Consider the following 16,655-nt stretch of genomic DNA (forward strand, 5'->3'; position numbering starts at 1 on the left):
GTGAACGGACTAATTCAAAACAATGTGTTTTGATCATTTGGGCAGTCGAACCGCACGCGGGTCAACCGCGACATGTTGCGGTCAACTTTTGGACCGCAGCAATTTCCGCGGCTGAACCACGTAAGTGTGAACGCGTATCGGGCGGTTGCATTTAAAATAAAACAATTTAAATTTGTTGAGCGGTTGAACCGCTGCGGCTCGACCACTATGTGTGGCCCGACCCTTAAAGATAAATTGTGTGTATGTATATATATTATATACATATAAATATAGTTATAATTAATACATTTTATATATTGAATAGTATATTATATTATATAAAAACAAACAGAAACTAAACTACAATGATTTGCATTAATTTTCCTTTTTGATGCCTCCAACAATTTTTGGATTATATTTAAACGTTTTAACTGGTGCTGCTCGGCCGGCTTGCGTGAATTTCATATGATCTAAACGTTCCCTCTCTTCAATTTCTTTAACAACTTGCATATTTTTCCATGCTATGAAAAGAAGTGCGTATGATTATTTTAAGAATATTGTGTTTTTAAGAAAACTAAGTACAATTTCTTACATTCTTTAAACTCTCCAATTACTCCTTTCTTTTTTGACTTTGGTTTTTCTACACTCCTCTTTTCTTCTATATTAAAATAATTCCTTACCCTTGGTATTTTCAAAAATAGTACTTGGCCTAGTGAAATGAAGTTGGTAGATGCCCAGTATAAACATACTGCCTAAAAAATAAATAAAGTTATACATTGATAAATTACACAGTTAGTTTTTCTTAAAATTACAATATTGTCAAGCAACAAAATATCTATTCAATTGTTTGATATAGATTATTAAATGTTAGAGACTTAGCTAATTAAATAATAAAAGGGACAGAATATTTGGTCATTAATACAAATATAGTTCATAATCTTTTTGATATCAATGTTGTTTTGAAAAAGTTAAAATAAAAATATTTAGTTAAATTGATACTCACACATGGGAAATTTACAATAAAAGGAAACACAACAAGAGGTAATACACGTACTCCATATTTAAGATACTTTCCAAATCCTACACCCGAGGAAGTAAGTTTACCAATATCTGCTCCAAGCTAAAATGTTTGAAAAACTAATTAATCAATATAAATATACATATTTTTATAGCTACAATACAATACCTCTAATGTCACACCAAGAGTAATGACAGTAACAACAGGCAATATGAAATATTGGTCAGGCAACGTGATATCTGAGAACCACCAAAGACCGCCATATTTGAAACTTTCTAAAGGTAACATTGCCATTCCTCGTAATCCCAAAAACATACTTAAAAATATAGGAAACTACAAACAAAAAGGTAGATTATTGTTAAAAGATCATTTTTTAGGATTGATTGTAAATTACTTGAATAGCTGGTAGTATCATACCCTTCAATGGGTTTACTTGATTCGTTTTCATAAATAACATGAGTTCTTGTGAAGCTCTTGCCACTAAAAAAAAAAAAATTGAAATTGAAATACTTATTACATTATTATTTAATATTTAGATCAAAAATACAATTTAATAAAAATAGGTTTTGATATTTTCATAAATAATTAGATATAATAGCTTGTAATTTTCGCTATTATTGGCTTAAATGCTAATTAAAAAAATATTTTAGCTGGTAACAAAAGTTGTACCTAACTAATTATAGAAATAGTAATTTTATTATTGATGATTATGACTGATAATAAATTAATAATGCCACTGAGATAGTTGATAATATATTATACTAGCCCGCGGACTCGTCAATCTTCGCAATGATAAAAAAAATAGCTGTCTCGAATTCCACCTCCCCCACCTCCACCAAAAGGCAAAACATTTAATTTCTACGTATGAAAGACGTGTACTTTACTATTTTTGTTCATATTTCCTAATTTATTTCAATTATTTTCTTAATTCTTAAACAAATTGGATGTAGTAATAATTAATTATTATCTTGTTGTATTAACATGATTATTTATATATTATATAATATCATATAATGATATGAAAAAAGATAAAATTTAACAATAAATTAAAATCACACAGAAAAACCTATGATAAATCATAATTTAAAAAAGAAAATAATTACACACATATTTTATAACAGTAAATTTATTATGTAAACAAGTTTTTTTTTATTTTTAATTAATTAAGACCCTCAGCAACATAGGCCATTGGGTTTAAATTATACAATAGTACAAAATAATATATTTTAATATTTCCTTTTGTGCTTTTATTTAAGAGGACGTGATACCCGCATGTGTTGTCTCCGTCTTACAAATGCGTAACATGGTACATTTTTCGCTCAGCAGAACACGTGTAGCTCCGTTAACTTAAAAATTAGAGTGAACTGATCTATTATAAAATTTAAAGGTAAGATTATTATCTAGACAACCTAATATGCTTTTTATTTTATATCAAATTTAAAGCGAGTTATGAGTATTTTAAAATTGTAAATATTTTTGTGCATCTTAAAATACTCATAACTTCCTTTAAAATTTAAATATAATAAAAAGCATATGAGGTTGACTAGATAACAATCATACCTTTAAATTTTATAAGAGGTCAATTCACTCTAATTTCTAAGCAAACGGAGCTACACGTGTTCTGCTGAACGTAAAATTTACTATATAATACACTTGTAAGACAGAGACAACACATGCGGGTATCACGTCCTCTTAAGACAATGTCTGTCGGGTCAGCTAGTTAATATATATCTAACAACTAGCTAGGTAATCTAAAAACTATTAGGGAGAATATGTGATTGATATTTCTGGATGCACTGTGAGAAGTATGATGAAAAAATTTGTGTGCTGATATGTTGATAGAAAATCATCAATCTGATCATAATAATAATACAGCCGTTACTTTTGTGAATGCAGTAATAGTAGAGGTAAAATGATTAAGGCTTTAAAATCTTTTCTATTAATATTACAGCATTTAGAAAAAGCTATTAAAGTGTTGTGGTCCAGGAAAGTCAATTGCATACAAATTGAGCACGCAATATTGTCGAATATGCTAAAAAAGTACAAAGCTGTAGTCTTTTATTTTTCTTTCTAACTCGCTTCCAATAAATGTGGATTTAGGGGCACTTAGCCACGAATATATATTGTTTAAACTAATAAGTACCACGTTCAGAAAAGATAAGAATGCACCATTAGTAAAGGGAATATAATTTGAGAGAAGTATTGAACAATATACCTTCTAACCCAAAGAAACTATCAAAAATAATTTTATTTAAAATTTTTTAATAGTTTTTGGATTACCTATTTGGGCTATTTGTGTATATTTATATATTATATTAACTAGGTAGCTGACCCCGACATACATCATGTTAAATAATGGTACGAAAGGAAATACTTAAATAATTATTTTGTACTTATGTATAAATAATAAATATACTGATATAAAATATGAGTGTTATTTTTTTCTTTTTAAATTATAATGTATCATAAGTTTTTCTATATGATTTTAATTTATTGCTGAATTTCGTCTCTTTTTATATGATTATATCATATTAGGTATATATAATCATGATAATACAATAAGGTAATGACTAATTATTACTTCATTCAATTAGTTAAAGAATTAAGAATTATGAATGGAAATAGTCATAACTTTACGTCCATTGTATGTTAAAATGAAATGTTTTGCCCTTCAGTGGTTGGGGTAACGGCAAACACGACGGCTCGTTTTTACGACCGAGTCTGCACTCCAGTATATATTATTATCCATGACAAAATAAATAGGTATGTCAGCAACATTCTTATGCGCATATTTGCCACTTTTTACTGTGTGTTACGTTCTCCGCCTCTCATTGGTTGCATATACCAAAGCATTAAGATCGGAGAACCTAATACATGGGAAAAAGTGGGAATGCGCATGCAAGATTCAAACACGTATTGTTGCTGACACCTCTATATTTTGTCATGTTATTATCTATCTCAGTGGATAATACTTAAAATACATTTTATCACATGAAAAACATGACTGGAAGTCCATATTATATAATACTGCTGTATGCATGCCAGATGCCTAAACGTAAACTTTAGAAGAAAAGGCAAAATAAAATGTATTAAAATTTAAGCTAGATAAAAATACAAATATGCTATTATGTTAATTATTAACATTTAACAATATTTTCTATGGTATTAATAACTTATATTAAGTGGATTATTATATATATATATATATATATATATATTAAGTACAGTAACAGTAACTACTGTAAAAAAAGTAAATTAAAAATAATAAAATGTATTATTAGGTACAATTAAATTATAAATGCAAGTTTCATTTCATTCTAAATTTAATGATATACTAAGTTGGATATAATGAATATTGAAATTCTAAATAAAACCATCTGTATAAAAATTGTCTCTTTCACAATGTATGTTCATTAAATTATAAATTTACTATTGATAAGACAAGTGCACAGTTCACTGTTCATGCAATATTCTATTCAAAACCATAAAGTTTTGAGAAGTAATATGTTAAGTCACACAATTTTTTTAAATCAATTAAAATGGGTAAACCAGTTGCAGTTTAAATTAAAATAGGGAACAAGGATATTAATTATCAAATTGAAAGACATTTATACACCAGTATCAGTAACAAAAATAAGTAAACAATTTACTTTCATAAGGATTTCCATGCAATCTAGCTTCTGTCATTTTTTCTTGGTATGCTTGAATCTGAGGCATATTGTTATTCATTCTTGCAGTATGACGTTGAGACGTAACTACTAAAGGAAAAACTAATAAACGCAATATGGTAGTACCTGAAAGAATAAATACATTTTAAGTTATCATATTATTTATAGGTGAAATATTATGAGTTTTTCAACTATTTTAATAAATTAGGTAAACTGTTAAAAATAACCATTATGAACTATGTATAATAAGTATTTTTGAACAATGAATTATCTTTTGGTCAACTTGAATAGTTTAACTTCAAACAAGTTTTATTTTGTTTAAAACAAAAAAAATATTGATGAATAAATTAAATATTTTCCAAATTGTTTTCATTATTAGATGTTTATATGATTAATAGTAATAAATAGTTGTTATTAAGGAATAAATTGTTAAATTAACATATATTAAAACTAGTGTTTGGAAAATGGAAGGAACGCTGTTCATGAAAACACGTTCACATACATAGTAAGTGAATGATACCCAAACTTCACCAGATTTTTTTCAAATATAGAACGTTAAATATGCTTATATTTTTAATGAATTTGCACGGATTTTAAAACTAAATTTGTTTACTATTTAATAAATATATGTATTTAATTCAGATACTTTAAAATATGTACCTACATGCTCTAAAGTTAATAATTATGTTTTTATTTTTGGATAGAGTCCTATATGTGTATGGGTTTTTATATTAACTGCTGGTAAAGTATTCATAAAATAAAAATTAAATGAACGGGTTTGTTTGAAAATACCACAAAAATAAAGAGTTCCTTTTTTAAGGATTGAATGTGAACATGAACAAATTCATTATTTTAGTGAACACACTGAACAGTGAACACTACTTAAAACAGTTACTTATGGAAAATATCTGTCTGTATTCAAATCTTTAAAAATGTAAATAATTATATTTGCTCACCTGCTATAATGGCACCCCACCAGGGTAAACCACAAGATACATGCATAAATTCTAAAGCATTTTGTAACAATCCTACAGGAGTGAACGATCCAAGTCCTGCACTTTTTAGCGTCTGTTCACCTAATGCATTCTGTACAGAAATCAAAATCGAAATTATTATTAAATCAGTTCTTTCCTAATATGTTTATCAAATAAAAAAAAATATACCAAGACTACTGCGACTTGTTCAACTGCCTCTTCAACAGGCACTTCTGGTGCTTCAGGTATAACATCTTCGTTCAAATCCACGGGTTCGCGTTTAACCGATGAAAGCACTTCCGGCTGCTCGCGACTTTCGTCACTACTGTGTCGAATGAACGTGAGATTTGTAGCGTACAAGACGTGCCTATGATCTGGAGTTGTGAATTTTGTTGGGGCAAATAAAACTACCCGTTTTGAAATAGAAATTCGGTGGAAATGACGTACCTGTCCAACCCGCATACGAAGGCATAAATTCATAACTAATCGCGGAGGAGGCATTTCGCTCAGACTGAAAAACCAGATCCACCGATGAGTTGTGAACACTCACTCTCACTGTTGCCTGTAGCCTGTAGGCCACAAGAGTACTAAGACTAAAATAGTAAAATGTTCAATGGTATTAGAGTTTAGCGATTACAGCACCCACGATGTATAAAAGATAATAGATAAATAAGGTGATGCCGCTTGCCGCTATCATATCTTTCCGAAAATTATATTTTTGTAGTTCAAAATTTCTCACTAGAGTACGCTAGCGGCATAAGAAGGCTGATTTATATGAAAGTTGTAATGAGGATTTACATTAAATTTGTAATTACATTTATTAAATGTCGTTCAAATGACAATAATTATAATTTCAACATTACTTTTAAGATATTATAGATATTTAACTTGTACAAAAGATTTTTATATATAAGATTAACTACTTTTTGTTCCACAAAATAGTTGTTCTTTAGTCAATTTGTTCCAGTGAATAATTGTTCTAAAATTCATTTATGTCCTTATTTTTTTTAAATAGCCATTAGTCATTACCTAATACCTAATACTTAATAGTTAATATTAAGCCAACACTGCCAACTACCAATATTAATTGCTTTCAATATTTTTTTGTTTTAAGACTCATTGTTCTCAACTAAATTTATTCCAAATTATATTTTGTACCAATGGATTTTTATCACGTAATATATTTAAAAGTAAGGAACAAATATTAATTGGAACAATAGTTAGTAAGAATAAAAATTGGCTAAACGATTATTATTTATAGGAATAAACATAATTTGTAACAAAATTAACTAAGAGATTAAAAGAAAGATAGAAATATAATTATAAGTACAAAAAAATAAAAAAATGTGGACAATATATAATGAATTCAGAGTACCGTTCTGCTTCTGTGCAGTAGCCAGTAGCAGGCACGTATCCAGGGGGGTCCATGAGTCTGGACCCACCCACTATATATATATATATATATCATCAGACGGCAATGTCTTTCATAGTTTCATGAGATATTAATCTTACATTGTTACATGAGCATTGAGTGTAAGTATTATAAAAGTTTTAATCTTTCAGTTTATAAAAAAAATAAAAGGTTTTGAATATCAATCATGTATAAAAATTTTGTTAAAATTTATTTTGACCCCCCCCCCCAAAAAAAAAAAAAAAAAAAATTAATAAAATCCTGGCTACGTGCAAATTATTTTAAGCTAGAAATTCATAAAAAATTTTATTTTTAAATCTAAGATTTGAAAATTTTGGTACTTGTTTGTTATCGCCCCGCCAATACACCGAATAAAATTTATTGCCCCGCCACTCTTGTTTGTTATCGCCCCTCCAGTACATCGCATACAAATTTAACCTACCCTAGTCAGAGGTCCACCCCACCCCCTAATGTACAGCAGAGTGATACCATAGAACAGTAACACTGGTGATACCCACTTACCCTTTTTTTTTTTTAAATGGCCCAACGCTGAAATATCCAGCAGGGCCTTAAATCTATTTAATGACTACTAATGAATATGACACGTAAACGAGATTTTCTAAATTTTCCGTTTTCAAACGCATTTTTTCACGGTTTTTCGAATTGTACAATAATATTTGAATTTGAAAATACATAATTTTGGGATAAAAATTGAAATGAAATGGGAGTTTTTATATTTCTAAGTTGGTACATCTGCATTTTAGTTCGGCCCCGATTGATGCGTTTATTCCATGAGATTAATAAACTAACCACAGAAGAGATGAAATATATATTCAAATATTCTGTGGCCCAACTGTCCGATGCCCAAGTTCGGATCACTCTTTATTAAGAATTTTGAGTTGGTAGCAACTAGCAATTAGCAATGCAATCCGAACGAGAACGAAATTGAAGGAATGAACGACTTTTTATTATTTCACGATTAGGATTGTTTTTTTCACAGGTTTGACCCGTTCAATTTGATCCGTTCGTTCGCGTCTCGCGAACGATACATCTCTACTATGAACAGTATTAAGCTGTCGGCTCAAAATCATTGGTCGAATGGTAAGTTTAATTAAACAATTTTCTTTTTCAGCAAGGTTGTTATAAATCATTACATTGGTACAAAATATTTCATTTCCAAGTTGCTTTTATTCTTAGATAGATAAAATATCTACTTTTGCATTACGTGCATCATAACATTCCTGTTTTTTTTTCAGACGACTCAAAATTTGGTCAGCGGATGCTTGAAAAATTTGGTTGGTCTAAAGGATCTGGTCTTGGAAAAAATAAACAAGGAATATCAGAAAATATAAGAGTTGTACATAAGGTGAAACCTACAGGTAGTTAATTAAAAATTGTATTTTAAACTTATCTTTCTTGTAGAAATTTAGTAGTCTAGTCTCAATTTGATTTGGTTATTAAAAATGTATTCATTTAACATATTTATCTAAGCTCATAACTTGGTTTTATTTGAAGGTGTAGAACTTTCTACACTTAATATTAAATAACATAGGTATTACAATTAAAACAAATACCTAAAACTAAATAAAGTAAACTAATTTTCAAGTTAAGTCCAATTTATTAATAAAAATATTTTTCCTTTTTCAAGGCTTATAAGTTTTGTTAGTTGAGTTAAGTTATTTTAAATAATCTATGTTTATTTTTAAAATAAATATCTAAAAATAATTTTTTTCATGCATCGCAGACCTATAGGTTTTGTCCACTAATTTATTATACAAAAGTTATGTATATAATATAAGCTACAAATTGTACCTATCTTTTCTAAATTTTTTTTTTTTAAGGTAAATTAATTCTTAACTATTGCATTACTTATTAATACGATGTACTATTTTTAATTTAGTAGAATATCTAACAATAGGAACCAACCTACTTATTCTAATAATAATAATAGTATTTTTTATTAGTTTTTAAGTGTTCCTATTCAATTTTCAATATTACATTAAATATAACTAGCAAATTACTTAAATTATTTTACTAAATTTAGAGTATTAGCTAATATTGTATCTCTAAAAGTTATATTAATTCTGTATATAATTTTAAAAATTTTACAGGATTTGGATTTGTAGCAAATAATGCAGATGATTGGTTCAAAGCAGGCGAAGAATATTCACGCTTATTATCACAGTTAACAGAGAAGTTTGACCAGTATCAAGAATTATCAGAATTAAATGGAGATACAGCTACTAAAAAATCACTTGTTCAAAATTCTTTGAATTCAAGATCAAGAGTTCAGTATGTACTAAAGAACAAAAATGTTTATCAAAGAATTAGGTTTGATAGTTTTATTAAGTCCATAAATAATTGTATGTGTTTTTCAGTTACCACAAATTTACCAGAGGCAAAGACTTAACACAATACAAAAGAGAAGAATTGACATGTATACTTGGAAAAGGTGTTAAAGATGATGGTCAAATTTTAAATGGTTTGAACATGAAAGAATATTTTAAATCCAAAAAAGAACGTTCAAAAATGCATAAAGATAAACATGATACATCATCAAGTGTTGAAGATAATATGATTAATAATAATGACAATATGCACGAAGAAATTATTGTTAAAGAAGATAAAGAAACTGAAACTGAAAATGAATTAAATACAATGCTACTGAAAAAAAATAAACGCAGAGCTAAACAGATGAAAGAAACAGAACTTGTACTACCAAATTATGACGACATTCAGTTAGAGAATAAAAAGAAAAAAACGAAACAGCTCTCCTGTGAAAATGTTGAATCGTCAAAAAAAAAAATTAAGAAAAGTAAATTACCCATAAATGAGGATTTAGATGATAAATCAGAAGAAAACAACAACAAAACATTAGAAGAAAATGACCTTGATGTCCAAGAATCGGAGTTAGTTTTGACACATAAATATCAAAATTTGGTTGACCTCTTGATAGATAACAGTTCTGCTGGTAAAAAATATTGCAATGATTCAACAAGTCCTTTATTTCAGGAGAAAATGAAAGAATTTGCTGATAATGTTAAACACCAATTTTCGACCACAGTTTGTTCTGCTGATATAAAATCATCATTAAAAAAAGATACAACTTTTAAACCAATAATTTTGAATCCAGACGACAAAAATTTTATTAACGACTTTGAAGATCAAAAATCCAAAGCTCTTGAGATTATATCTAAACGTCAACAATTGGCGAAATACGTAAATGAAAAATCTATGTTTATTGCCAATCATGGAGATGTGTTATTCTTTGGTAGTAACATAAATGATATCAAAGGGTATGGCGAATGGTGAATTATATTATTTAATAAAAAATAATAACAATTTTTGCTTGTTTATATTGTATATATGTATAAAAAGTCTATATTATAAAATGTAATACAACATCTAAAAAATGAATATTTATTTCAAAAATTATATTATCAACTCCTGTACTCAGAGCCGCATTTAACGGGGGGCAAGGAGGGGCAACTGCCCAGAGGTGGCAAATTTTATGGTGTTTGATAGGACGGAAAATTTTTAAGGATCAACATAAAATAAAAAATTAAGGGTAGCATATTTTAATTGGCCCTGGGGCGGCAACATAGCTTAACGCGGCACTGCCTGTACTATATGTAGGGTTTTCTTACTACACAAAAGAACTAGCCGTTACTTATAGGAGTTGAATTCTACTGTTTTCCGATTGGGACAGCTCTGCATTGGTGCCTTAAAGCAAAAATTGAATTAAGTTATTTGATATAATTAAAGCCCATAGTCACCTGGTATAGGCCATTATATCTAAATAAATAGTTAATGTCTAATATTCAGATAAAAAAAGTTTTTGAAATATTAAATGTTCAAATTTTGTGGGTTTTAGAAAGGAAATAAAAATGTCACGTCTTCAGTTTTACCAATAAGCTTAGAACTGACAATTTGTAAAAGTATGTCTAACACCTAATTCTAGATATAAAAAAATTAAAATACTGTCATAATGTTCCGTTGAATTTTCTTTTTTACTCTCTATTGAATTTTCTCCGAGCAGTTTTCTATTTTTTGATTGTGTAAACAGTTTTCTGTTTATACTTAAATTATTTAGACATAATAAAAATTATATTGAATATCCATCGTGCCAAGTTGATCTGCCTATTCTGCCTTCAACTAAACCAAAGACTACCAATTGTCTTGAATATTACCATTTAAAATGGCAGTTATTTAATCCAAGTCCATAAATTTATATTTTATTGAAATACATAAAGGAACACCTAAAAAACTAAGTACTAGACACTCGAAAAGATGTAGTTATTGATAATGGAGTATTAACATAATAATAAACACTACCTTTACGCACATTTTACCTACCTGTCCTACCTACACAACTATTTCTGATTACAGTATTACCTACCCGAGTAACCTCGGTTTTGAGGATAGTGTTTGAAGATCACTAGCATCGCGGAGTACGATTAAAGCAATTTAATATAATTTATAGTAAATCGACCACGAAAATACAATTTTAAATCGAAGAGTTTGCTGTTGCTTGTTTCTACTCGATCTATCCAAATCATACTATATTAAATATTAATAAAAATTAGGTATCAAACATTAAAGACGTTTTCCTGAACAATTTCCATTAATTTTTTTAAATTAAATTATTATAAGTATAGGTAGTAGGTTAGGTAAACCTATGGTTTTGGGATGGTAGGTACATATTTTTTTGTTTCATAGTTTTTGTTGTCATGGTTACTTATACTTATTGACAAAAACAAATTATTATTTATGATTCATATTATATATTATATTCTTTGTGGTGAAAAAAAATTATCGAGAAGCGTGCTGTATATGTTTTTTTCTTCTTTTTAGTTATAGCCCTGTTTTAAAAAAATCTTCACTGGTAGGGCGGCAAACGCTAAAATCAGTGACCCTACCTAATATTAATTGTGGTGTTGCTAAATAACTAAAACATTTTTAGGCGAGGTCAAACCGTTTTTTCAATTTTTCAAAAATATTAAAGTTTGTGATTTTGTAGGTACATTTTTGAACGTGGGTTGTGCGATCATTTAATATGTTATTAATCTATTTATTTATTTGTAGGTACCTACTCCGCGGATAGGTAGCCAGGTAGGTATAAGCTATAGAGTGAGGTACAACTGTATAAGCCCGTTAAATGTATATTTAAGTTGAGATTGTTAAGAATTATTAGGTATAGCTTTTAAATTCTAATTTAATAATAGGTATTTAGTTTTCAATTTTTTTTTTAATCTGGACTTTGGCTTTTGTATACCTACATTATTGTATTATAATCTAGTTTTTTGAGGGTTTAGAAGAGAGTTGCCTATACAATAATATGCGCAGACACGAAACACGATATTAGAAATACACAGGCAGGGGCGACCGCGTACACAATCATTTTTTTTTTTTGGTGGGGGGATGAGGGTGGTTAGTTTTTATACAATCCATAATGATAAATACATTAAATAATAAATTATTTATATAATCTAACCTAAAAATAAGATTACACAATTTCAACTATAGTGTTATATGCCCACCACTATAGAGACGCTTGTTTTACAGAATTTAATAACTAATTATATTAATTATACTTTCATAATATAAGATCTATAATATTTTAAAATCTCTAATCTAACCAAGATCTTAACGAGAATGTGATTCATAATACAATGGAAATATTGAAAATGCAGGCTGCAGGGTATCTCTATATTAGAATTTTTAAATATTAAAACTTTTAATAATATCAATAATAGAACTATAGTAAGTTATATTTATGTTCTTTATATTGACTAAAACTACTTTCACCCTATATGAAAACGTAATATTTAATAATTTTCCTGAAATTTCTGGAGGGGGGGGGTTGAAACCCTCAAACCTCCTATTGTGTTAGTGCGCGCCTGGTAAATAGGTATATAAGTATTTCGGCGGACAGGCGGTCGCCGACCGTGCACACGCGCGACGTGTGCAACACAAAGATGAACAGCTCGCCCAAGTGCTGGACCAACAGATAAGGCGTGTATACTTGGCCACGGGGCTGTCCAGCGAATACACGATCTCCATCAGTCGGAACACGACCATGATGACGCGGACGATGTTGTAGGCCCACTGGAGCAGCATCTCGGCCGCGTAGGCCCGGTTCACGTAGCCGGCGAGCGTGCACAGCTCGTCGTAAACGCCGGTCAACCGGGCCAGCGATTGGCCCGCGGACCATGTCCAGCGACTCGACCATGTCGTTGACGCGGCCGAACCCGCGGGCCAGCACATAGTACTGCACGAACACCAGTATGTAGACTACCATCTGGCCCATGCCGTTGAACCAGTACGCGACCACCACGGTCGGCGGCACCAGTATCATGTCAGACATCATGTACAACTGCAGCGAAAGCGACGCTGGCGAGGCGGTTGGCCATCGACACCGCGTCCCGAGTGTCGTCCAGGCAGGAACTGGAGCGTCCGTTTGGCGCCCGCCAGCCCGGCGAGCTTATGCCACCGCCCGCCCGTAGAACATGGAGCACATCACGTTGGACGACGGGCCGACGCTCCGGTTGAGCAGCTCGATCAACGCGAAGCAGTACGACTCCTCGAAGCACGTCCGGAACGATCCGTCCGCGTACCGCACGCCTTCCACGTAGTTGTAGTGCACCACGAACACATTCAGACACGCGTACAGCGTCCACACTGGTATCATCCGCTTGTCGAACGAATAGCGGTACCGACCTGCACGGGTCAAACGTACAATTTTTATCAGACTCGTATTCTGCGATTTATAATTTCATTAAAATTAATAACTTTGTAGGTGATTTTTCCAAATGCTTAGCTAATAACCATATTACTATTTAGTAAATTATTAGTCTTATGTGATTTGCTGGGCGTTATCCGCAAATAAATAAATAAAATATAAATAACGGATAATATTGTAATATAATATATAAGATGTTTTTTCAACAGTGTTGTGATTGTTGACTGTTGTGAAGTATATATTATATTATTACTTTTGAAAATCTAAAATCGAAAGTTCCCTGCAGGTATTCCATTTCTACGCCTAAGTACAAAAAGAATAAAATACATTTCGAATATCATCAGAAACAGTGGCGCCGAACTCAATTTCAAATGGGGGGGGGGGGGTAGTAAAAAATTACCAAACACCCAGCAACCTTAAACTAAACCTATATTGCTATACCTCAACATCAGTTATGTAAAATAATTTAGTTCTATTACCCTAATTATTCTTAAATACTAGTCTGCGGTAGTGAAAATCAAAAATCAAATTTATTTTTGAGATTAGATATTTTAAGTCTCTAAGTACATTTTTTTTATCAAAAGAAAAAAAAATATATACTTATATTTATAAATATTATAAATACTTATAAAAATGTTCTCAATTACTTTTTCTTAAATGTGTTACAAAAACTTTTACATGAATGAATTAGGTTTTCCGTTAACTCTTAAATGTATTTTCGGCTATAGTAGTTCTGATACCACTTGTCTCTTTTATATTTTAATCAAGACAACCTAGCTAAATCTTCATCTTATCTTATCTTCCTTTATTTTACTTAACTCCCACATTTGGACTTCATCCCTCTAATAAAACAATACACCTCAAATCCAGTATGTGACTCTCTCTCCCTGAAAACCCTACCTCCGAGCTTCACCTCAAGATATAGAAATATTACACCTAATATCCTTAAAAAAAACTTGGTTTAATAACTTACACATTTACATAGAGCATATGTCCATATATTGTACAATTCAATCTGCTAAGCATAGATACCACCTTTTACCCAGCCACTCATTCAAACTTGGCCAATGATTATCCATTCAGTACTCTTCATCTAAATGAATATATCTGTGACCAATTCCATATTTTATTTAACTGCCCTGCTCTACAATTTTAATAAACGCTCTAAAAACTCTTAATATTTCTTTTAATATCTACTTCATACTCAACACAAAATCCACAACTGCCATTAAAATTGTAATTTATTTTAAATTGGATACTGGCTATATTATATAATGTAAAATATACTATTATGTATATTTAAATAATTTTTGAGAGCTATAGTTTTATACTAGTAGCTAATAAAAAAAACATTTTCATTAAAAACATTTTATTTTTTGCACATTAATATATATTTTTACATACATATGAAATAATAATTAATGAAGTAAATTACGAAGTACACTACTATATGATAAAAAAATATTGATGACTTCAGTATTATCAACCGGTACATCTTTCTCACAAGATATTATCATCAACGCTTCCAACCGATCTTCGACCATTGTGCTACGCAAACGAGTTTTAATTAACTTCAACTTTTGACCTTTCAACTACTATTTTACATGCACTTATGTGCCTTTTCCTATTGGTATCATTTAAATTGGATTTTTGTTTTCCGCATAAGCAAACCAAACTCTTATGTAATTCAGACATTTTAATAAAAATAACAATTAAACATTATTCATTAAACACTTCTTGACACTTAGCAATTAGGTAAATTACAATAGATTAAATTATAATAATATGCATCAACTACTATACGTCACACAGGAAACAAAATATGTAGGTAAGAGATGCAGTAGGTTATAATATATGCCAGACACGAGACACGAGTATCGGAGTGTAGTGTGTACGAACGCAACTAAATAAATTTAAAATTACTCATTAAAATTCAACAACGCACAAAACATGTTATCAATGTTTATATTTCCAAAAATTAAGTGCCTAATTCTAAAAATAAATTTACTGTTATCGGCATTTTGGTACAACTTTTAGCATAAAGATAACAATTGGCAGTTGGAACTCGGCCGTTTTCTTGTAATAAACACCATAATCGCATTATAGTATAATGATTATACTATTATAGCAAGACTGATTATATTTTAAAAGTAATTATTTACTTATATTGTTTTTTTCTACGTAATTTTTCCCAATATTTCCAAAATAGTTTAAAAATAGGTAATTTGGATTAACAATCAGCTGTCATCCGAGTGGCCGTGTGGCGTATGTTAATACACTCATAATATATACTATCATAAATTCATAATTCATAATATTATTACGCGGGGTTCGTTACTAGTTTACTACTGTTAAAAGTATACTAATTTATTAGCGAACAATCGAACGCTCAGTATCTCTACTCAGACAAATTTGTCTATTAGGTATTCGTATGGCCAACAGGACCCACCCATTTAAAAGGGGTGGCGGCCGCCACCCCTACTATACTCTGTTTCAAAAGACAATATACCAGATTTACGTAAGAAAACCGGTTTTGTCCGTGGCCGCCTGGTATATTGTTCTCTTTTGAAACAGGGTATATATAGGTTCGGCGCCATTGTGTGATAATAACGAATCAGTAATGGTGTGTATAGAAAAATACAAAATAGCAATAGCTGCTATTAATCACTGCTATTTAAATAAATACTAAATAGCATTTTACCTTTACCAAAATCACTACGGTGAATCGGTGAAAGGACGTGTGTGAAGTTGGGGGACCAAAGCTAGGGGACTATTTTTTCGGACGACTAGTGATGAGAAACCTTGTACGCCTGGTTGCAGTTTATTATTTTCAAGGCGCTCAACGCTTAAATTACATTATAAC

At 30.2% G+C, this 16,655-nt stretch overlaps 2 protein-coding genes across 2 annotated transcripts; one reads left to right on the forward strand and one right to left on the reverse strand.

The window, feature by feature from the left end:
- Positions 1 to 287: 287 nt before the first annotated feature.
- OXA1L (OXA1L mitochondrial inner membrane protein) lies at positions 288 to 6,293 on the reverse strand. Its single transcript, XM_089220307.1, has 8 exons — positions 5,829 to 6,293; positions 5,622 to 5,751; positions 4,648 to 4,791; positions 1,392 to 1,477; positions 1,166 to 1,330; positions 983 to 1,099; positions 572 to 731; positions 288 to 500 (listed from the first exon to the last, which is right to left on the reverse strand). Exons 1-8 carry the CDS (start codon positions 6,138 to 6,140, stop codon positions 355 to 357), a joined length of 1,260 nt encoding a protein of 419 aa, XP_089076433.1. The 5' UTR covers positions 6,141 to 6,293; the 3' UTR covers positions 288 to 354.
- Positions 6,294 to 7,882: 1,589 nt separating this feature from the next.
- LOC107164036 (uncharacterized) lies at positions 7,883 to 10,469 on the forward strand. Its single transcript, XM_015511712.2, has 4 exons — positions 7,883 to 8,151; positions 8,307 to 8,429; positions 9,162 to 9,342; positions 9,429 to 10,469. The coding sequence occupies exons 1-4, from the start codon at positions 8,109 to 8,111 to the stop codon at positions 10,360 to 10,362; spliced, it is 1,281 nt and encodes a 426-aa protein (XP_015367198.2). The 5' UTR covers positions 7,883 to 8,108; the 3' UTR covers positions 10,363 to 10,469.
- The last annotated feature ends 6,186 nt before the right edge of the window (positions 10,470 to 16,655 follow it).

This window comes from Diuraphis noxia, unplaced genomic scaffold (assembly GCF_037042655.1).
Source record: "Diuraphis noxia isolate RWA-SAM2 unplaced genomic scaffold, SU_Dnox_SAM2 contig0002, whole genome shotgun sequence".
Classification (NCBI taxonomy): Eukaryota; Metazoa; Arthropoda; class Insecta; order Hemiptera; family Aphididae; genus Diuraphis; species Diuraphis noxia.